The 24,381-nt window shown below is 40.5% G+C and overlaps 1 protein-coding gene across 1 annotated transcript in view; it reads right to left on the bottom strand.

The window, feature by feature from the left end:
- CHRNA7 (cholinergic receptor nicotinic alpha 7 subunit) overlaps positions 1-16,387 on the bottom strand; it is a 193,415-nt gene extending 177,028 nt beyond the window's left edge. Inside the window, exons 1-2 of the mRNA XM_049905457.1 lie at positions 16,333-16,387; positions 15,889-16,028 (exon numbers count right to left, since the gene is read on the bottom strand). Of these exons, the coding sequence (XP_049761414.1) occupies positions 15,889-16,028; positions 16,333-16,387 (195 nt within the window). The remainder of the gene's footprint in view (positions 1-15,888; positions 16,029-16,332) is intronic.
- Between the last annotated feature and the right edge of the window lie 7,994 nt (positions 16,388-24,381).

Here is a 24,381-nt window from a genome sequence, read left to right as displayed (position 1 = left end):
TTCCTTCAAGGGAGAATCAATAAGAATAAGTTCAGACTACTCAGCAGAAACCATGCAGGCAAGAAGGGAATGGGACGACATATACAGAGCACTGAAGGAGAAAAACTGCCAGCCAAGGATCATATATCCAGCAAAACTCTCTTTGAAATATGAAGGCGAAATTAAGATATTTACAGATAAACACAAGTTTAGAGAATTTGCAAAAACCAAACCAAAGCTACAAGAAATCCTAAAGGAGATTGTTTGGTCAGATAACCAATAATATCAGGTACCAGCACAATACAAGGTCACAAAACAGAACATCCTGATATCAACTCAAATAGGGAAATCACAAAAACAAACAAATTAAGATTAATTTTAAAAACTAAATAAATAAATACACATAACAGGGAATCATGGAACTCAATAGGTAAAAGATCACAATAATCAAAAAGAGGGACTAAAAACAGGAGGCATTGAACTGCCAGATGGAGAGTGATACAAGGCGATATAGAATGATACAAGTTAGGTTTTTACTTAGAAAAATAGGGGTAAATAATAAGGTAACCACAAAAAGGACTATCAACTCCATAACTCAAGATAAAAGCCAAGAAAAACGTAAAGACTCAACCAACAAAAAGTCAAACACTATGAAAATGAGGATCTCACAATTTACTAAGAAAAAAGTCTCACCACAAAAAAGTATGTGGAAAAATGAAATGGCCAATAACACACATGAAAAGGCAGCAAAATGACAACACTAATAACTTATTTATCTATAATTACGCTGAATGTAAATGGACTAAATGCACCAATAAAGAGACAGAGAGTCACGGACTGGATAAAGAAACACGATCCATCTATATGCTGCCTACAAGAGACACACCTTAGACTTAGAGACACAAACAAACTAAAACTCAAAGGATGGAAAAAAATATATCAAGCAAACAATAAGCAAAAAAGAAGAGGAGTAGCAATATTAATTTCTTACAAAATAGACTTTAGACTTAAATCCACCACAAAGGATAAAGAAGGACACTGTATAATGATAAAAGGGACAATTGATCAGGAAGACATAACCATATTAAATATTTATGCACCCAATGACAGGGCTGCAAGATACATAAATCAAATTTTAACAGAATTGAAAAGTGAGATAGACACCTCCACATTTATAGTAGGAGACTTCAACACACCACTTTCGGAGAAGGACAGGACATCCAGTAAGAAGCTCAATACAGACACGGAAGACCTACTTACAACAATCAACCAACTTGACCTCATTGACTTATACAGAACTCTCCACCCAACTGCTGCAAAGTATACTTTTTTCTCTAGTGCACATGGAACATTCTCTAGAATAGATCACATATTAGGTCATAAAACAAACCTTTGCAGAGTCCAAAACATCGAAATATTACAAAGCATCTTCTCAGACCACAAGGCAATGAAACTAGAAATCAATAACAGAAAAACTAGGGAAAAGAAATCAAATACTTGGAAAATGAACAATACCCTCCTGAAAAAAGACTGGGTTATAGAAGACATCAAGGAGGGAATAAGGAAATTCTTAGAAAGCAACGAGAATGAAAATACTTCCTATCAAAACCTCTGGGACACAGCAAAAGCAGTGCTCAGAGGTCAATTTATATCGATAAATGCACACATACAAAAAGAAGAAAGAGCCAAAATCAGAGAACTGTCCCGACAACTTGAACAAATAGAAAGTGAGCAACAAAAGAACCCATCAGGCACCAGAAGAAAACAAATAATAAAAATTAGAGCTGAACTAAATGAACTAGAGAACAGAAAAACAATTGAAAGAATTCACAAAGCCAAAAGCTGGTTCTTTGAAAAAATTAACAAAATTGATAAACCATTGGCTAGACTGACTAAAGAAATTCAGGAAAGGAAACAAATAACCTGAATAAGAAACGAGAAGGGCCACATCACAACAGAACCAAATGAAATTAAAAGAATCATTTCAGATTACTACGAAAAATTGTACTCTAACAAATTTGAAAACCTAGAAGAAATGGATGAATTCTTGGAAAAACACTACCTACTTAAACTAACACATTCAGAAGTAGAACAACTAAATAGACCCATCACAAAAAAAGAGATTGAAATGATAATCAAAAAACTTCCAACAAAAAAAAGCCCTGGCCCAGACGGCTTCACTGCAGAGTCCTACCAAACTTTCAGAGAAGAGTTAACACCACTACTACTGAAGGTATTTCAAAGCATAGAAAATGACGGAATACTACCCAACTCATTCTATGAAGCTACCATCGCCCTGATACCAAAACCAGGTACAGACATTACAAAAAAAGAAAATTATAGACCTATATCCCTCATGAACATAGATGCAAAAATCCTCAACAAAATTCTAGCCAATAGAATCCAACAACACATCAAAAAAATAATTCACCATGATCAAGTGGGATTTATACCAGGTATGCAAGGCTGGTTTAATATCAGAAAAACCATTAATGTAATCCATCACATAAATAAAACAAAAGATAAAAACCACATGATCTTATCAATTGATGCAGAAAAGGCATTTGACAAAGTTCAACACCCATTTATGATAAAAACTCTTACCAAAATAGGAATTGAAGGAAAATTCCTCAACATAATAAAGGGCATCTATGCAAAGCCAACAGCCAATATCACTCTAAATGGAGAGAACCTGAAAGCATTTCCCTTGAGAACGGGAACCAGACAAGGATGCCCCTTATCACTGCTCTTATTCAACATCGTACTTGAAGTCCTAGCCAGGGCATTTAGGCTAGACAAAGAAATAAGGGGTATCCAGATTGGCAAGGAGGAAGTAAAGCTATCACTATTTGCAGATGGCATGATCTTATACACAGAAAACCCTAAGGAATCCTCCAGAAAACTACTGAAACTAATAGAAGAGTTTGGAAGAGTCTCAGGTTATAAAATAAACATACAAAAATCACTTGGATTCCTCTACATCAACAAAAAGAATACCGAAGAGGAAATAACCAAATCAATACCATTCACAGTAGCCCACAAGAAGATAAAATACTCAGGAATAAATCTTAACAAGGATGTAAAAGACCTATACAAAGAAAACTACAAAGCTCTACTACAAGAAATTCAAAAGGACATACTTAAGTGGAAAAACATACCTTGCTCATGGATAGGAAGACTTAACATAGTAAAAATGTCTATTCTACCAAAAACCATCTATACATATAACGCACTTCCGATCCAAATTCCAATGTCATATTTTAAGGGGATAGAGAAACAAATCACCAATTTCATATGGAAGGGAAAGAAGCCCCGGATAAGCAAAGCATTACTGAAAAAGAAGAAGAAAGTGGGAGGCCTCACTCTACCTGATTTCAGAACCTATTATACAGCCACAGTAGTCAAAACAGCCTGGTACTGGTACAACAACAGACACATAGACCAATGGAACAGAATTGAGAACCCAGATATAAATCCATCCATGTATGAGCAGCTGATATTTGACAAAGGCCCAGTGTCAGTTAATTGGGGAAAAGATAGTCTTTTTAACAAATGGTGCTGGCATAACTGGATATCCATTTGCAAAAAAATGAAACAGGACCCATACCTCACACCATGCACAAAAACTAACTCCAAGTGGATCAAAGACCTAAACATAAAGACTAAAATGATAAAAATCATGGAAGAAAAAATAGGGAAAACCCTAGGAGCCCTAACACAAGGCATAAACAGAATACAAAACATTACCAAAAATGATGAAGAGAAACCAGATAACTGGGAGCTCCTAAAAATCAAACACCTATGCTCATCTAAAGACTTCACCAAAAGAGTAAAAAGACCACCTACAGACTGGGAAAGAATTTTCAGCTATGACATCTCCGACCAGCGCCTGATCTCTAAAATCTACATGATTCTGTCGAAACTCAACCACAAAAAGACAAAAACCCAATCAAGAAGTGGGCAAAGGATATGAACACACATTTCACTAAAGAAGATATTCAGGCAGCTAACAGATACATGAGAAAATGCTCCCGATCATTAGCCATTAGAGAAATGCAAATTAAAACTACGATGAGATTCCATCTCACACCAACTAGGCTGGCATTAATCCAAAAAACACAAAATAATAAATGTTGGAGAGGCTGCGGAGAGATTGGAACTCTCATACACTGCTGGTGGGAATGTAAAATGGTACAACCACTTTGGAAATCTATCTGGTGTTATCTTAAACAGTTAGAAATAGAACTACCATACAACCCAGAAATCCCACTCCTCGGAATATACCCTAGAGATACAAGAGCCTTCACACAAACAGATATATGCACACCCATGTTTATTGCAGCTCTGTTTACAATAGCAAAAAGCTGGAAGCAACCAAGGTGTCCGTCAACGGATGAATGGGTAAATAAATTGTGGTATATTCACACAATGGAATACTACTCATCGATAAAGAACAGTGACGAATCTCTGAAACATTTCATAACATGGAGGAACCTGGAAGGCATTATGCTGAGCGAAATGAGTCAGAGGCAAAAGGACAAATATTGTATAAGACCACTATTATAAGGTCTTGAGAAATAGTAAAAACTGAGAAGAACACATACTTTTGTGGTTACGAAGGGGGGAGGGAGGGAGGGAGGGAGGGAGAGGGTTTTTTATTGATTAATCAGTAGATAAGAACTGCTTTGGGTGAAGGGAAAGACAACACTCAATACATGGAAGGTCAGCTCAATTGGACTGGACTAAAAGCAAAGAAGTTTCCGGGATAAAATTAATGCTTCAAAGGTCAGTGGAGCAGGGGCGGGGGTCTGGGGAACATGGTTTGAGGGGATTTCTAAGTCAATTGGCAAAATAATTCTATTATGAAAACATTCTGCATCCCACTTTGAAATGTGGCGTCTGGGGTCTTAAATGCTAACAAGCGGCCATCTAAGATGCATCAATTGGTCTCAACCCACCTGGAGCAAAGGAAAATGAAGAACACCAAGGTCACACAACAACTAAGAGCCCAAGAGAGAGAAAGGGCCACAGGAACCAGAGACTTACATCATCCTGAGACCAGAAGAAATAGATGGTGCCCAGCCACAATCGATGACTGCCCTGTCAGGGAGCACAACAGAGAACTCCTGAGGGAGCAGGAGATCAGTGGGATGCAGACCCCTAATTCTCATAAAAAGACCATACTTAATGGTCTGACTGTGACTAGAGGAATCCCAGCGGCAATGCTCCCCAGACCTTCTGTTGGCACAGGAGAGGAACCATCCCCGAAGACAACTCATCAGACATGAAAGGGACTGGTCAGCGGGGGGGGGGGGGGGGGGAGATAATGATGAAGAGTGAGCTAATTAAATCAGGTGGACACTTGAGGGTGTGTTGGCAACTCTTGTCTGGAGGGGGGATGGGAAGACAGAGAGAGAGGGAAGCTGGCAAAATTGGCACGAAACAAGAGACTGAAAGGACTGACTCAATAGGGGGAGAGCAAGTGGGAGAAGGGAGTAAGATGTATGTAAACTTACATGTGACAGACTGATTGGATTTGTAAATGTTCACTTGAAGCTTAATAAAAGTTAATTAAAAAAAAAAACAACATAAGCCCTAACCCTATAAAACTCTTCAGTCAGTCTCTGAGAGACAGATTTTGGAGGAGCCCATTGCCTTCTGTCTCTTGTATACCAGTATACAATAAAGCCCTCTTACTGCTTACCTCACCCATGTCTCAGTATTGGCTTTGTGGCAAGTGGCTCAAATCTGTGTTTTTGAGCAACACAACCAAATGCTTTGAGGGACAGGGTAGCTGAGGCTGCGGTCTGGAGACCATGGCTGTGGGAGACATCTAGGCCAACTGGCATAACAACGTCTATTAAGAAAATGCTTTGCAATTCACTTTGGTGAGTGGTGTCCGGGGTCTTAAAAGCTTTCGAGTGCCCATCCAAGATACATCAATTGGTCTAAACCCACTTTGAGCAAAGGAAAATGAAGAACACCAAAAACACAAGGAAAATATTAGCTCAAGAGACAAAAGGACCACATAAACCAAAGATTTCATCAGCCTGAGACAACAAGAACTAGTTGGTGCCCAGCTGACAGGGAACACAACAGACAGTCCCTGACATATCAGGAGGAAAGTGTGCAGCAGAACTCAAATTCACATAAAAAGACCAAATTTAATGGTCTGACTGAGACTGGAGGAACCCCTGAAGCCAGGGCCCCTGGACCCTCTGTTAACCTAGAACTAAAACTATTCCCGAAACCCACTCTTCAGACAAAGACCAAGTGGACACCTCCTGTTTAGAGGCAGGATGAGAAGGGAGGAAGGGACAGGAGCTGGTTGGATGGACACGGGAAACCCATGGTGGAAAGGTGGTGTGCACTGCCACATTTTAGGGGTTGCAACTACTGTCACATATCAATATGTGTACAAATTTTTGTATGATAAATTAATTTGAGCTGTAAATTTTCACCTAAAGCACAATAAAAAAAATATGGTATCAGAAAATTTAAAAACAAGATAATATAAAGGACTAACAACAGATAGAAATAATGAAGAGAGCATTTGTGAACTGAATACAGGTCAACAGGAAAATATCCTGAATGAAACATGTAGAAAAAAATAAGGGAAATTATAGAAAATAATTTGAGACATATGGCATACAGCAGGGTTTCTCAATCTTAGCACTATTGATATTTTGGGCCACTAATTATTTGTCTCGGGCAACTGTCCTATGCACCATAAAATGTTTAGCAACAACCCTGGCCTCTACTTACTAGATAACAGTAGCACCTCCCTCCCAGCTGTGATTTAAAAAAAAAAAAGTCTCCTGACATTGCCAAATGTCCTCTGGGAAACAAAACTGTCCTTGGATGAGAATCACTGGGATAAAGTAAAAAGCTGAAACAAACACATAATTGCAGTCCCAAAAGGAGAAGATACAAAATGGAGCAGGAACTGATTGAAGAAATTATTGGTGACAAATTTCCAACACTTATGTAAGATACATATAGGGTTGCTATTAGTCAGAATTGGACTTGACAGAAATGGGTTTGCGTGTGTGTGTGTCTGTGTTTTGATATAAGATACCAAGTAACAGATTCAGGAAGAAATTATGAATACCGAGCAGGTAAAACAAAACAACAAAAATCTATGCATATCGCAGTAAAACTGCTGAAGAGCAAAGAGAATAAAATTTAAAAGCAGGCAAAGAAAGTACACTCAAAGTAGCAACAATAAGACTGACAAATGGCATCTTAAGAAAAGTAATGGAAGTCAAAAACAATGGAATAATATGTCCAAAATATTGAAAGAAAGTAATTGCCAACCGGAATTCTATATTCTCTTAAGTACCCTTCAAAAATAAAAGCAACATAAAGGTATATTCAGAAAAACAAACATGGAGAGATTTTGACTCTGGCAAAACAACATGAAAGAGAACACTAAAGGATAGAAAGACAGTTATCTCAGATGGAGGCAGGACATGCAGAAAGGAATGAAAAGTACTTGAAAAGGTAAACATATGGGTAAATCTAAAAGTACAATGGCTGTAGAAAATAAGGATAATCTTAGGGAGTTTAAAAGATATGGTTCTGACTCACAGAGACCCTATGTATAACAAAAAAAAAAAAAAAACACTGCCTGGTCCTGCACCATCCTCACAATTATTGCTATGGTTGAGACATTGTTGTAGCCACTGTGTCAATATATTTTGAATCAGAAGATCGTATGGTCTGCTATGCTGGGAATGACAAATTGAAGAGCAATGGTATCACAATCATCATCAAAAAGAACATTTCCAGATCTATCCTGAAATACAAAGCTGTCAGTGATAGGACAATATCTATAAGGCTACAAGGAAGACCAGTTAATATGATTACTATTCAGATTTATACACCAACTACTAATGCCAAAGATGAAGAAATTGAAGATTTTTACCAACTTCTGTAGTCTAAAATTGATCAATCCTGCAATCAAGATGCATTGATAATTACTGGTGATTAGAATGTGAAAGTTGGAAACAAAGAAGAAGCATCAGTAATTGGAAAATATGGCCATGGTAGAAGTGGGCACAAGCAATAGCACTTAAATAACAAGCTAAAAGAAGAGAAAATGGGAAAAGTATAAAATGTGTAGTTAATTCAGAAGAATGCAATAAAGGAGAGACAAAGGAATGACAAGTAGAAAATAAATAGTAAGTGATAATTCTAAACTAAGAATATCAGCAATCACATTAAAGGTGACCAAAAGACAAAGATTGTCAGACTAGATTTAAAAAAAAAAAAAAAAGCAACTATGAGCTCGTGACCTAGCCTCAGAAAAAAAAACCTAAATTCCTGAGGGGCAATAAGAATCAGGGTCAGCACAAAGCTGGTCACTATGAGGTGGAAGTCAGGCACACCTCCACCCTCCAACTTCTTCACCATTCCTAATACCAGCTATTCTCCTCCCCAATCCCCGTGATACTCTCTGCTTCTCTTCTGGGTTCAGTAATTCATTGCAGTGGTTACACAGAGCTCACAAACCAACAAACCATACTTACAACTAAGTGGTTTATTAGGGAAGTAACAGGCTACAACTTGGGATCAGGATCAACTTGAAAGTAATAGGAACAACTCAGGATCAGGATCAGGAAGCACACGGGCAGGTTTGGAAGGCCCCCCTGACGTGGGGAGCACATCCCTCCCTTTTGTGCAGGACACCTTCTGACCAGAACAGTTCTCTCAAGCCTCCTATGGCCTGGGTTAACAGGCTCTTGTCTCAGCCATGCTAGCCTTCTCTGGGCTGTGCATGCCCCTCTCAGCTGTGCTGGCCTCTCTGCCTTCGGCTTACCCATTGTCCACCTCTCCATTCTCCACAAGTCCAGTTCATAGACACTGTAGCAGCTTTCTCAGCTCTCTTAGCTGCCTTCCTAGCAGCAGCTTTCCACCATCATGGCCAGCTCTGCCTCAGACCCCTTTTCAGGCTGTTGCTGCCACCTCTGCCACAAGGGCTCTACCACAGGGCCCCTTCTGGGCTCCCTACCATCTTCAGTGTTACAGCCCTTGCCTGTGTTGCAGCTGTTTTAGGAGAGTCCTTGCCTCTTCTTTCTGCTTCTTCTCGTTTCTTTCTTCTTGCCTCTAAAACATCTGTGGGATTGGCTGCTTATATAAGAAAACTCCTTGTCAATATCAAGGCATGGGACTTCCAGCAGGCCCATGAACTGACCAATCCCCTCAGTGGACCACAAGTCACTCGATTTGCATAGCAAACCAATCAATCCATGCAAGGTAAATAAAATAGATCAATCACAGGGAAGACTGCAGCACAAGGCTAGACAAAAAGTATCAAACCATCAAATCATTTACAACTTATCCAGGAAGTTGATCAACCTGGATAAAAGTAACAAACTTTCTGGGGCAGAAAACTAGGGCTAAGGTAACTCATCACTGCTGAGGGGAAAAAAAAAATCTCTCAAGATATTTTTCCAAAGAACCAAGGCAAAAGGCCACAAAGAGAATCTCATTTCACCACAGTGCTACTTACAGGAGGTAAGGTAAATCATGTCAATAAAAATGTTTAAAATAATTTGTATAATAAAATAGGAATGTTGTTCTTGTTGTTTGCCATCGAATCGATTCCAACTCATGGCAACCTCATGTGTGCAGAGTAGAACTGCTCCAGAGGGTTTTCAGGGCTGTGACCCTTTCAGAAGAAGATTGCCAGGCCTCTCTTCTGAGGCACCTCTGGGTGGGTTCTAACTATTAACCTTTCAGCTAGTAGTCAAGAGCTTTATCATTCGCTCTAGTCAGGAACTCCAAAATAGGAAATGGTATTGAATACTCAGTAATGGTGAGCATTACATAATAGTGGGGAAATAAATAAGTTTATTGTAAAATTTGTATTCTTTTACTACTTAGTCTATTTGTGCTACTTTAAAAGTAATGCCTGTTAATATTTTTAAGACATCATACATGATGTGATACCATTTTAATATTTAAATACATCTCTAAAACCAAAAATCAAACCCATTGCCATCCAGTAGATTCCGACTCATAGCGAACCTACAGGACAGAGTAAAACTGCCCCATAGGGTTTCCAAGGCTGTAGTCTTTATGAAGCAGACTGACACATCTTTCGCCCATGGAGCGGCTCATAGGTTTAAACCACCAACATTTAGGTTAGCAGCCAAGCGCTTAACTACTGCTCTAGGACTCCTTACAAAATACCTCTCTACACACCTATAAATATAAATAAAAAGAGACAATCGCACCAGAATTTTCTGTGTAATGATGATTTGGGTGATTTTTCCTCTATCTCCCTGGGTTTTATTAAAAAATTTGGTTTTCTAAACCAAAATTTTTGTAGTTTATTATTTACTTTTTCTTTTTAATTTTAAGAAACATCACTTCTTAAAAAAATCAGGATAGCTTCCTAATTGTACCTGGGCATTTCTTCATAGAATGTGACTGAAGTGTATTTTTTTTATAATTAATATTTGATAATATTGTTTAAATGAGAGTTGTAGTATTTTAAATCATAGGTAATATATGCAAAGCCATAAATCTGATTAACCTGAGTGGAGAGACACCATAGAGATTTCAGATAACATACAACCCCTGAGGATATCTAGCTCCACAACCATGCCTGCCACCTGCAATAACAAACCCCAGATGTCCAACCACTTAGCTGTGCTATCTTGTGTCTAAAGCTTCTAAAATTTTGAAACTGCAATCCAAAATCTGTAAAATGATACCAAAATTCATTAGTTTGTAATTATTGGTTTTACATTTGTGTGTAATCACACATTAATTCATGTTATTCATTTTAAACACTTTGTATTCTGGACATGCTTTCATGACTGATTCCACACAAACCAGCACTTAGAACAGCCTCTAGGTGTGCGTGTAGAGGAGACTGACTAAATGGCATGAATAAAGGAGAAACAGTGTGGAAACCTCTGGCAGTTATACCTTTCATTTATTCACTTCGAAATGATTTCTGGTGTATTATCTCATTCCCAGTTCAGCTGCAAGCCCGAGAAGTAAATTAATAATCACCATAAGTTAGAGCATGCATTGAGGAATAATTTAGGCACTTTCACCTAATAAATTCATCTGTGTATCTACATGATGTATATATACAGTTATACATCATAAGCATTATATTCAAAGTATCTCTTGAATCTGTCCCCATTTCCACATTCCTGCAATGGTCATTCTAGTTTTGACTGCCTCATCATCACCTACACTTTTCCTCCTCTCTAATTTACCCCCTGCCCCACAAACACACCCTACTCTCAATATGCTCTATCTAAACACAGATCTAGTTACAGCCCTCCCCTGATTAAAAATACACTACACTTTCCACTTTCCACCTAGTGCTTCACCAAGGGACCTGCTGAATAGCTAGAACAGACCACAGCAGATAAAGCAATTCCTTTGAAGTCTCATGTTTTGTCTTTACTATGAAAACACATTTTTTATTCTAACCTATAAATTATACTTGTTGGATTTAATACAAATATTATGGTTTGGCGTGTTTCCATTTCTAGAAAAATATGCTATGGCAGGCTGACCTTGCAGCTCACAAAGCCCTTGGCAAACTGCCACCTCATGCCCTCCAAGATGCCCCGACTAGGGCACAGGGCAAAATATAAACCAAGACATTTCTCATCATCTACTACCCCTACTTATCTGGATCCATTTTGCAACTCCTAAAGAAAAAAACTGTATCATCTACCTTGTAAAGGGTGTTTCTAGAAGATAATTCTTACAAAAGGGTCTCTAAAAATGCATTTTGTAAATTCTCGAAGGGATTCTTGATCAGTATAAGCACATTATATTTTCTGAGAAGTCCTGCAGTAGAACCTGTAGAAAAGATCAAGCAGACACCAGTGTTCCCCAGAACACACCTTGTTGAAAGCTGCACTGTCCGCCACCACATTTTCAGCCTTTCCTCACCCTGTTTTCACTGCCAGGAAAGTCTTTCCAACTTTCTCCAACTGGAAAAAAACCCTACTCAATTTTTAAAATGTAACCCTCTACTCTTTGAAACCATTTTCAGTCACACTACTTGGAAATAAATGTTTCTCCTATGTGTACTACAGCATTTTGTACAGACATTTATGCTACATTTCAGTACATGTGGTAATCTTGGATTTACAAGTCAGTCTTCCTAGCCAGATTCTAAGTTATCTGATAGTAGAAATCATCTCTTACCTATGAATTACCAGAATCTGGCAAAGCCCACCATAAGAACTCAGTATTTGTGGAATACATCGATGGAAAAGTAAATGACCTTTCATGAAAATAAAATATACAGATAGCTTCATATGCCATTTCCCTACAACTCCAGCCAGGAAATCTCAACTGCAAAAAAGGGAAACATGACATGGGAAAAACTTATGGTCTCTAGAACAGCCGGTCAGAATGGGCAAGTACCCCCTGGGACTGAACTTGTTAAAAAAAAAAAAAAAAGGGAAATTGACCAGCCAAGACTTTGCCCACATGAATTGCTTATAAGAGCAGTTGTGTCTCTGTCCAGGGTGCTGAAATACAGCCTGGAAGACCTGGATGTGCATGTTTCAAATTCAGGTGGAGCCAAATCCAGTTGGAATACAAATGTTTGCATATTGCATTATTTCTGGTATAGAGACTTCCTTTTTTCCAGGATCTCAGCACAGCCACATCCAGTCAGTTACAGTGCAACCAGTTTAAATAAATTAATCTCACTGTTCTCTAAAAGGAAGTTATAAACTAAAGGAGGCAGCAGACAGAGGGCAAAGGACTTGGGAGTCAGGATATATGGGCTTTCCTGCAGCCCTCCCGTCACCGCTGACTGACCTTGGGCAAGCAACCATACCTTTATAGGGGCATTCACTTTCTCAGCTTTGAGTTGAGTACCTAGATAATTAAGATTGAGCAAACCATCAGTGAATCAACCAGCGTGCGGCAAGCACTTTCTCTTATTTAATCCTCTCAAAACCCTGTGAAGTAGGTATTTATTCTCATTCTACACATGAGGAAACAGGGCTTAGAAAGGTAAAGAAATTTCCTCAAGGCCACCCTACAAGCAAGCAGCATTGCCTGGCTGGGAAGTTCAACAGGTTCATGGAAAGACCCATGGCCCTAGTAGGACCAAGGTTTTCTCCTGTCACCTCTTCCAACCTGTAGCTGCTGACCTCAGCTTCATATATGTTTCTCCTAAATCTGGAATGTCGATGACACACTATGCATATGTTTTTGTTTTAATTTTTTAACTTAATGAATTTATTTTTATTTCACACTGTCTAACCCTAGTTTCTGCCTGCATTTCTCTTAAGACCCATTGTTCTGCATTTTTGTCTGATTCCTTAAAGGTCTCTTAAAGAGGCAGAGGTACCCAGGAAGAAACTTGCAGCACCTTGGGGAGTGGTCTCCTCTCCAAAGGCACAGCCACAGCCTCAGGAGCCCTGCTTCACTTGCCCACTCCTGCTCCTCAATAAGTGGCCACTGTGCAGTCACACCATGTCTGGTGCAAGGACCCTTCCATGAGATACAGCTGTGGAACAGACACTCGGCAAGCGGGTGGGTGCTGTCACTTCCCCACCCTATTGTGCTCACACATGTGATGGCAGAACTCAGTTGCTGGTCTTTTCCCCTGGGGTTTTGTTTGAACACAACCAGAGTCGTGTGCCAAATGGCATGGTTTGTGAAACTTGCCTTCACAGTATTTAGCTTACCACAAGGAAAGTAAAGGGCTATCATGCCCATTTTATTAACAGGTACATTAAGGCTCAGGACACTTAAGAAACTTACCTAAGACCAACCATCAAGAAACTGACAAAGACAGAACTCAGAGGGCTCCCAAGTACAAATGATGAACTACTCGTAGTAAAAAAAGAAAAACAAACAGTCGACTTCAGCTCATGGCAACCCTTCTCATATCAGAGCAGAACTGTGCTCCACAGGGTTTCAATGACTGGTGTTTCAACAGTAGATCACTGGGCCTTTCTTCTGAGGTACCTTTGGGTAGACTCAAACCTCCAAACTTTCAGTTAGCAGCTGAGTGTTCTAATTGTTTGTACCACCCAGGTACTCCAGTAACAAAGAAGTTGCTCTATAAGGTTATTTGCCCTCAAATGTCCCAGAGCCTATTCCCTCCTCTCCTTGCCCCCACAGCCCACACCTCCATTTTCCTCTGGTCCAGCCTGGCTCAACTGCTAGAGCTTCTTTTTCACTATCTATTCCCTAACTCAAGGAGCCCTGGGGGTACAGTGGTTAAGTGCTCAGCTGGTAACTGAAAGGTTGGTATTTCTAATTCATCAGCCACTCCATGGGAAAGAAGACTTGACAATCTGCTCTCCTGTAAAGATTTCAGCCTAGGAAACCCTATGGGGCCATTCTACTCCGTCCTATAGGGTCACTATGAGTCTGAATGGATGTGACAGCACACAACAACATTCCCTAACTCAAAACCCCCATCTTTGTTCCTTTCCTGTATCTAAGCTCTGTAAATGGCAACTTGTGCTATTTTGGCACCTGTCTTCCTTTACAGCTTTTCTCTAATGATAACTTTTCCAAGTTACCACACAAACATTCAAAGCCTAATCCTGTCTGCAGGAGGAAGCACACAGTTAACACAGGTGGAGTGTGGGAAAGGAAGCCATTCATCACAGCAATTTAATGAGGCAGGGTGAAGTAACATGCATGAGGATGGCAAAGTGAGTAACCACCTGTAAAAAGATCATGAAATACCACACGGCTTCTTACACCACTTTATCCGAGCCCCTCAGGTGGCTCTTAGCAGTTTTCTACTTAGAGCTGTGGCTGTTCCCACGCCTCTTACCCACCACATGCTTTCATCCTGGTCAACCTCATCCATGTGCCACACCCCTACCCCACCCTATCCTCCCCCGAACAGATTCCAACACCTTGTACAAAGTAGACCCCAAAACCCATTTTCAATGAATTCAGCATTAAAAAATTTTTTTTGTATTGTATGAGGGATATATAAACGCAATTAAATATTCACAGCAGCCCAGAAGAGCAAAAGAATAAACTCACATAGATAACTACACAGATTCTGCCAGCTGACATTGACTCTGATAAGGCCCAAAGGCAAGAAACAACCCATAGGCTGGCAGCAGGGATAGACAAGTGTATCCCTGGTATGAAGCCTTTTTCATAGTGAAAGCACCTGCTTCGATTAAAAAAAAAAAAAACAGTGCCGTCGAGTCGATTCGGACTCATAGCGACTCTATAGGACAGAGTAGAACTGCCCTATAGAGTTTCCAAGGAGCGCCTGCCGGATTCGAACTGCTGATCCTTTGATTAGCTGCCGTAGCACTTAACCACTACACCACCAGGGTTTCCCCTGCCTCAAAAGGAAGGTAAAAAATGCCCAGTACTAGAATCCGAGTTGGTGAGAAGGGCTCTATAATCCCACCGCTGGCCCTCTACCTGGCCAGATTCACAGCCGCAGAGCCCAGGGCCAGGACCCTACCTGAGACGCTGTACCACGGGCAGCAGAAGTCTGTAAAAGGCTAAAATATCACCGAATGCCCAGATTGCATGGAAACACTTACACGGATGTGGCCATTCACACCCTGTTCTGGCTACTGACTCTGTATCAGGATACTTTAAGCCCTGAGTTTCTGAGCTGAGAGGAAGGAAAGTGGGACTGAAGTCCCCCACGCACAGGTGGGCAGGGCGATTTAACACAGCTTCGCCCGCTACCCCTCGGGCAAGGAGAAAGAGGCACGTAGCAGAGGGAGGCTGGGGTCTGGGGTCAGAGAGCGGGCCCCTCCTCTCTGGGGCCACCTCAGACTCCGAGCCAAGCTACATGGCCTGCCAGCCCAAGCCTTCCAGGAACCCTCGGAACCGGCTGCAGGATGCAGTCCTGGTGCCTGCGATCGCGACAGGGAGAGGGCGTCTTGTGGGCGGGCGGGCGGGACTCACCACATCCATAATCTGCAGGAGGCTCAGGGAGAAGTAGACGGTGAGCGGCTGAGAGTCGTTGGCCACCGGCCTCTCCAAGGGGTTGTAGTTCTTGACTAGGTCTTTGTAGAGCTTCCTCTGGAACTCGCCTTGCAGGGACACTTTAAGAGAGGAGAGCCCAGCAGCTGCTCAGAGAAGGCCAGCCGGGAGCGTCCCACGCCCACTTGCTCGCGACCCTCGCAGCGCAACCGGTTCAGCCCTGAAGAGCGGGACTAGCCAGGACAGTACCCGCAATGTCCCCACCGCCCCTTGTCCCACGCGGGCAGAGCCCGAACCTGGACCCCGCGTTGGCTTCGCCCCGCCTCGCTCCATCCAGGCGCTCGAAGCGCCTGCGATGCCGCCCCAGGATGCCGCCTGGGATCTGGCAGAGTGAAGGGCGGGGAGACCCGGCGGCGGCAGCATTACCGTGAAGGAGCGAGGCAGCCACCGCCAGCCAGATGCCTCCCCGCGAGCGGCGCATGTTGAGTCCGAAGCTGCCTGGGGCTGATGCGCCCCAGTCTAGGCTCCCAGTTCTCGGCTCCGGCCTGCGCCTTCCACCGCGGAGCCGGCTCCCCTGGCCCGGCTCGCGCGCCTTTAAAAAGCGGAGCGCGCAGCCCGCCGCCCCCGCGCGCCCTCCACGTGACCGAGCTCCGCCCGCCCTCCGGGGAGAAGCTGGGCAGCGCGGCGGCTGCCAGAGGCCAGCAGGAGCAGCGGCCGCCCGGGGAACTGCAGCCCGAGGTGCAAAGAACGTACACCCAGTCTCTGGTCTATGGTCTTGGGGCTCCCCAAATCTGGTTTCCACCCAGCGGCCCCTCTGCACCGCGCCTCAGGCCACGCAAGTAGCTGTCGACGCCAAGGCTCCGCGGATCCCGTATGTCCTTTGCCCTCACTCAGCTTCTTCCCGCTCTCAACCTTAAGCTGCACGGGACCACTGGGAGAATGCCAGAAAAGTCCTTGGGTCTAGTCCAGCGGTAGGAGGACAGCGACCCAATGGATTTGGAATTGTCTGCAGCCAGAGGAGTCAGACCCGAGAGGAACTGCTCCTAGTCCCTAGTCAGGCCCTGGTGTTTTTCCAGCAACCATTTGCTGGACATTTTTACTGCCGGCCAAATTCTGTCTTAGGTCTTTGTTCTGGGAGTGTTCTGTCCAGGAGGAGAGAGGCAGCAAACCTGTGTGAAGGGATTCCCTGTAGGTATCCTAATTCATGTCTCAGCCTTAATGCAAAGTTAAAGCGGGCGCGTGGCGGGTGTGGGGGGAAGGGGACAGCCAAAACTTTTTATTCTGATCTAGACTTTTTTATTTTTTTATTGCAAGGGAGAGTTAGTGGGCAAGTTAATAAGCAAGGCGGCAAGGCTTTAAGGGAAACCAGCCAGAGGGATCAGGAGGCGGAGGCAAGTCTTGAGGTTGAAGAGGGGCTGTGGTTTCTAGTCGGATAAGAAGAAAAGTTGGTACTGGAGAGGAGCTTCAAAATGGTGGAAAGCGCTGACCGTTTGTGTCCAGCAAACAGTTTGAAGAAAGCTGAGCGCCGCAGGATTCCCGGCGCCCACATAGGAGCACTGCTGCCTACCTTCCTGTAGGCCTGGAACCATCTGAACTACACAGGAGTGCCAGCTGACTGTGGACTTGACACCATAGGCCCTGCCCACATTTCGGGAATGCAGATACGGGGATGTCTGGGTGACACCAAGAATAAGGGAAAGGCTCACCAAAACCTGAGTTTGGTTTACCCCAGTAGCAGACTCAGACCCTGTTGTTTAATTCAGAAAAACAAAGAAATATGATGCCTTTGCAATGAAGTGTCTTGAAGCAAATTCATACCTGTTAGCTGATACATGTACAAACAAATAACCAATATAAGCTTGATTAACTGCTCTAAAAGTCTAGAGGAAGGAGGACTTCACTTTCTGGAGTAGGAGTGGTAGAAGAGGTGACAACTGATCTGGGCTTGCTTCAAAGATGGCCAGATGTTCAGGCAGGAGAAGGGGACACTGGAGCAGGGGGCTTCTGGCCAGCAGACAGGAGTGCCCTTAGCTTCCTCTGGCACCTGAGTTCACTATCCATGCAGTCTGGACACTCATAGAGCAGGCATATGGTGAAGGAATGAGCTACAGGGTATTGGCTACTGGCAAAGTTGGAGTCAGAGAAGGAAAATAAAAGCCAATAGAACAGAGGAGGTACATGAAGCATCAGCTGCAATTGGAGAAGTCTCACAGCACACTTGCCTCCATTGGTCAGATGAACAGAGCACTTAGTCTGTTGCACACATCTAAAAGGGGCTCAGAGCTCTGCTGTCCATTCTAGAGAAAGATGAGCCCAAAGGGGCCATGGGAACTCATACTTCTTGACCACGTTCATAAAATAAGAACTTCCCTACATCTATGACACCCCATAATATTATGAACCTAGTTTTAGAAGTACACTGTTTTTGGTTAGGACAATCAATCAATAAGTATTTATTTATGCCCTATTTATGTACCTGGAAGACCTGCAAGTATAGTCCTTTCACTCAGTTTACAATTTATAGCTGATGTAAGTGTGGAAAATAAATTCCAGTTTTCACTGTGTCAATGTCTGTGAATTTGGTTATATTTATGTCCCATCTAATGGGATCCATCTTTTAATTCATAAAATGAAGAAAGGAGGAGGAAATTCTGAGAGTAGAGCAGACTGTGATACCCAGACCCCATCTCTACTCCCAATCCCACATAAAGAAATGATAAATAAAGTATAACAAAAATGAATACATATCTGAGCTCATAAAGGTGGGGGGTAAAAACAAATCCTAAGCACTTACCCACAAGCTGATATTGCTGTCATGACCCAGGGTAGGATCAAGGCTGGAAGTTACAAAACAACCCAGTGAGGTAGCCTAGCCTTGGGCTTATGAGAGGTGGGAAACTGGAACAGAGACATCCACATAAAACCAGTGCCCGGGAAACAGCCTAAAAGACCCAAGCCATTAACTAGGGAGATGGAAGGAAGTATGCCTAATGCTTGAGTTTGGATAGAGGATAAAAGATAAGTAAGCATTTGAAAAATCAACAGTGTGTTAGGTTTAGGTGTGAAGTCTAAATACATACTATCCACATAATTTGGAATTCAAGAGTCTCTCTGGAGGAAGACTTCATTGACTTCACACATGTGAAACAGTAAGAGAAAATCACGATGTTCATGAAAATTAGCTCAAAATTATAAAATATAAAACACCAGGAAACAAACTATAAATCATGCAAGAAAATAGTAAGGAAAATTCCACAGACATAATCATCTGGAAACTTAGCGTCCACAATTATGAGATAATAGCACCATCTGGGGAAAAAAAAAACTGTAAAATAAGTATGTTTAAAATACAAAATTTATTGATCATGGTAAGTGATGTTAGCTGCAGTAATAACTACCAAATTCTATTGGCTTAACACAATAAGAGTTTCTTTCTTTCTCATACCAGTCAAAATCAGGTGACTTTCCTGAGTGGCTACCCTCCCAATGGTTGAAACACTACATCATTTCATCAGGTGGATTCACTGTCTTTGAGAATGGATAGGGCCTAACCCAAATGCCCTGCTGGAGCTGCTGCGTTCAAAGAGCCTGCAAGCAAAAAGAGCAGTACCTGGATATTTTATGGGCAGGATTGGAAGTGGCTTACATCACTTCTTCCCACATTCCTTTTGTCAGAACTTGGTCCCAGCCTCAGTGCAAGGGAAACTGGAAGCACAGACTTCATATATTGACCTCAGAGATAAAGCGAAGAGTGAGCAGTATCTGTCACAAGAAGGGCATGAAAGTAGAAATTGGCAACACAGGGAGAGAAGAAACCACAAAGCAAAAAACCACAGGCAAATGAAAAAATAAAAATCTACATTAATTAAAATAGGACATTTAGTGAACATGTTAAAGAGATTAGATACTGATGAAGAGAATATTGGTACACTGACTGACAGAGCTGAAAATTTTACCCAGAAAACAGCACAGATAAGAAGGGTTAAGTGAAAAAAGGCCAGAACGCAAATTCATCTAATAGAAGTTCTAGAAAATATTAATAGAATGAGCAAGGGATTATTTAGAGAAAATAACTACGGGTTTTTTCAGAATTGAAGAAAAAGTAATTAGTAAGGATGTGCAAAAAGTAATGAGCATGTTAAGTAAATAAAAATTCAAAACTAGACAGTAAAGGTAGTGAAATTTCAAAATAGCAAAGACTCAAAGCAAACCTCAAGAGACAGAAGACTGCTGACAGCAGACTCTTTAAGAGCAATAATGGTGGCCAGAAAACAGTGGGACATTACTTAAAAAGTTCTCATAATCCCTGTCAGGCAAATCATTATTTAAGACTAATGGCCACATATAAGTATTTAAAGACTAAGAAAGACTGAAATAGAGAAAGAGACAAAGAGAGAAAGGGAGGGAGAGAATCATTCACAGATTCAGTTACTAAAACAACTAAAAGTTTTATTTTGGAAAGAAGGACACTTAACACAGAAGAAAAGCATGGGTGGTAAAATGCATGAGAGGGCAAGAGAGTGATAAACTTAGAAGTAAATCTAAACAAACAATGACCATTAAGAAATAAGAAGAATAATTTGGAAGGGAAAAACAAAAGAGGACCTTTTTGGTTCTCCGAAGATGACAAGTACAGGTAACAGGCAAATTCTTCCACTACAAAAATAAGTCCAATTGGCAAAAATTACAAAGTATACTGAATACTGAAGAAATACTTAATGAACAAAACTGCTATAAACAATCACCCACTGTTTTGGTGTAGACATACATTTTCAAATTGGCTGGGTAAATGTGTAGTACCTGTACTTTATTACCTTCCACTAATTTCTACGGCAACAGGTTTGGTTTGGTTTTGTATTAATTACCTGCAGCTCAAAAAATTTTCTCATATCCCTTGTGATTTCTTCTTTAACCAATGATTTATTTTAAAGTGTGATGTTTCATTTCCAAATGCCTGTGACTTCTCTAGATAGATCATTTTTATAGATTTGTAATTTAGTTCCTTTGTGGTCAGAGAATATACTGTCTATGATTTCAACCCTTTTAACTGTGTTAACAATTACTTTTTGTCACAGAATATGATAAATGTACCATTTTGGTGAAAATCCCATGTGCACTTGACAAGAGCATGCATTCTGTAGTTGCTTAATGGAGTGCCCTATAAACATCAATTAAGCAAGCAAATTGCTATAGTTTTTCACTTATGCTATATTTTTTTATAGTTTTACTGATTTTTTTTTAATTTCTAAGAAGAAGATCATCAATGATTATTCTAATTCTCTTTTTAGTTTTGTCAGTTTTTACTTCATGTGTTTTGGATCTCTGTTGTTAAGTGAAAACATGTTATGGATTGTTATGTCCTGCTGCTAAATTGACACTTTTACCATTATGAGATATTCTTCTTTAATTTTCATAACACTCCTTATCTTTTACTTTAATTTGATATTTATAGAGTCACAGTTGCTTTCTTATTCCTACTGTTTTCATGACTTTTTTCAAAACAATCTTTTACTTTTAAGTCTTCATAATTAAAATATATCTTAAAGATAGCATACAATTGAGTGTTGATTTTTCTCCAGTCTGAATATCTAAGCTATTATTTGGAGTTTTTTTGTCTATTTTACATGTAAAATAATTATTTATTTGATTATATTCAAGTCTAACATTTTGATATAGATTTCCAAGTTGTCCAATCAGTTTCTTGCACCTCTATTCCTTCCTTCATACTTTTTTTATTAATTAAAATTTTAAATTTTATATAGTATTCCATTTTAATTTCTCTATTGCCTTTTTATTAATATCTTTTTGTATTTTTTAAAAAATTTATTGTGCTTTAAATGAAAGTTTACAAATCAAGTTGGACTCTAATACAAAAATTTATAAACGCCTTGCTATATACTCATAATTGCCCCTTCCCTCCACTCTCTCTTTTCGCGTCCATTCAGCCAGCTTTTGACCCTTTCTACCACCTCATCTCTACTTCAGATAGGAGATGCCAACATAGTCTCATGTGTTTTCTTGATCCAAGAAGCTCGTTCTTCACCAGTATCATCGTCTATCTCATAGTCCAGTCCAATCCCTGTCTGAAGAGTTAGCTTTAGGAATGGTTCATGTCTTGGGCTAACCAAAGGTCTGGGGACCTTTTTGTATTTTTAAGTAGTTGCTCCAGGAATTGCAATATGCATCATTAACTTAAGACAGTCTACTTTATGGTTACTATTGTACTACTTCTTATAAAATGCAAAAATCATATAACAGTAAAATTCAACTCATCTCCATCTTTTGTACAACTATTACCATATATTTTACATATACATGAGTAATAAACCCTATAGAACAATGTTAAAAATTGTTATTTAAAATAGAAGTTGAATTTCAAGTAAATTAAGATTAGAAGAAAAAGATAGTCTTTTAAATTATTACACATTTACTATTTTTGAAGTTCTTCATATTTTCGCAAAGATCCAAGTTTCCATGTCATTTCTCTGTATCCTGTAGAACTTTCTTTGGTATGTGTGCAGGTCTGCTGGCAGCCAATGTGCATAGCTACTACTTACGGCCATTTTTAAGAGTATTTTTTCTGGATGTAAAATTATGTTAAGTTTTTTTTTTTTTTTTTAAGTATATCATCCCATTGTTATTTGGTCCCCATTACTTCTAATAAGAATCAGATGTCATTTTTTTGCTGTCCTCCTAGATGTATCGCATTTTTCCTTTTCCCCCTTCTGGTTGTCTTTACAATTTTCTCAGATTTGATTTTCTTATGTGTAACCATGATATACCTAGGTGGGTTTGTTTGTGGGGGAGGGGGGCTGTCTTTTTTTTTTAACTTAGAATTTGCTAAGTTATTGGATCTTTAAGTTTATACTTTTCAAAAAAACTAGTTTTTTTTATTGGATTTTTTTTCCTACCCATTCTCTCCTTCTAGAACTCCAGTTACATATATGTTAGTCTGCTTGGTACTGTTTCACATATTATCGAGGGTCTGTTCTTTCATTTATCTTTTTTTTTCTTGCTGTTCTTTTTATTGGATAATTTCTATTCATCTGTCCTTAAATTCCAAAATCCTTCCTTCTGAAGGTTCCAATCTGATATTAAGCCCAGCCAGTGAATTTCTCATACCAAAAAGTCTATTTTCAAGTTCTACATGTTTCATTTTTTTTTAGTTATGATTTCACTACCCAGGTTTGCTGAAGATCATTCAAAAGCAGCTGCAGCACTATATCAACAGGGAACTGCCGGAAATTCAAGCTGGATTCAGAAGAGGAACCAGAGATATCGTTGCTGATGTTGGATGGATCCTGGCTGAAAGCAGAGAATACCAGAAAGACGTTTACTTCTGTTTTATTGACTATGCAGAGGCATTCCACTGTTATGGATAACAATGTTATGGATAACATTGCAAACAATGAGAATTCCAGAATGCTTAATTGTGCTCGTGAGGAGCCTGTACATAGATCAAGAGGCAGTCCTTTGAACAGAACAAGGGGATACTGTGTGGTTTAAAGTCAGGAAAGGTGTGCGTCAGGGTTGTATTCTTTCACCATACCTATTCAATCTGTATGCTGAACAAATAATCAGAGAAGCTGGACTATATGAGGAAGAACATGGCATCAGGATTGCAGGAAGACTGATTAACAACCTACGTTATGTGGATGATATAACCTCGCTTGCTGAAAGTGAAGAGGACTTGAAGCACTTACTGATGAAGATCAAAGACCACAGCCTTCAGTATGGATTACACCTCAACATAAAGAAAACAAAAATCCTCACAACTGGACCAATGAGCAACATCATGATAAATGGAGAAAAGATTGAAGTTGTCAAGGATTTCATTTTACTTGGACCCACAATCAACAGCCATGGAAGCAGCAGTCAAGAAATCAAAACACGCATTGCATTGGGCACATTTGCTGAAAAAACCTCTTTAAAGTGTTGAAAACCAAAGATGTCCCCTTGAAGACTAAGATGCACCTGACCCAAGCCATGGTATTTCAATCTCATCATATACGTGGTAAAGCTGCACAATGAAGATGGGAGCCCGAAGAAGAATTAACATCTTTGTATTGTAGTGTTGGAGAAGAATATTGACTATACCATGGACTGCCAAAGGAACAAATCTGTCTTGGAAGAAGTACAACCAGAGTGCTCCTTAGAAACAATGATGGCGAGACTGTGTCTTACATACTTTGGACATGTTGTCAAGAAGGATCAGTTCCTGGAGAAGGAATCATGCTTGGTAAAGTACAGGGTCAGTGGAAAAGAGGAAGACCCTCAAAGAGATGGATAGACACAGTGGCTGTAACAATAGGCTCGAGCATAACACTGATAGTGAGTATGGCACAGGACTGGGCAATGTTTCGTTCTGTGGTATGTAGGGTCACTATGAGTCAGAACCAACCCAACAGCACCTAACAACAACAAAACAACAACACTATAAACGGAACCCTCGTGCCATAGTGGTTAAGAGCTATG

The sequence above is a fragment of the Elephas maximus genome, chromosome 13, assembly GCF_024166365.1.
Source record: "Elephas maximus indicus isolate mEleMax1 chromosome 13, mEleMax1 primary haplotype, whole genome shotgun sequence".
Taxonomy (NCBI): Eukaryota; Metazoa; Chordata; class Mammalia; order Proboscidea; family Elephantidae; genus Elephas; species Elephas maximus.
The sequence above is the reverse complement of the archived record's forward strand: the minus strand, read 5'-3'. Positions and strand labels throughout refer to the sequence as shown.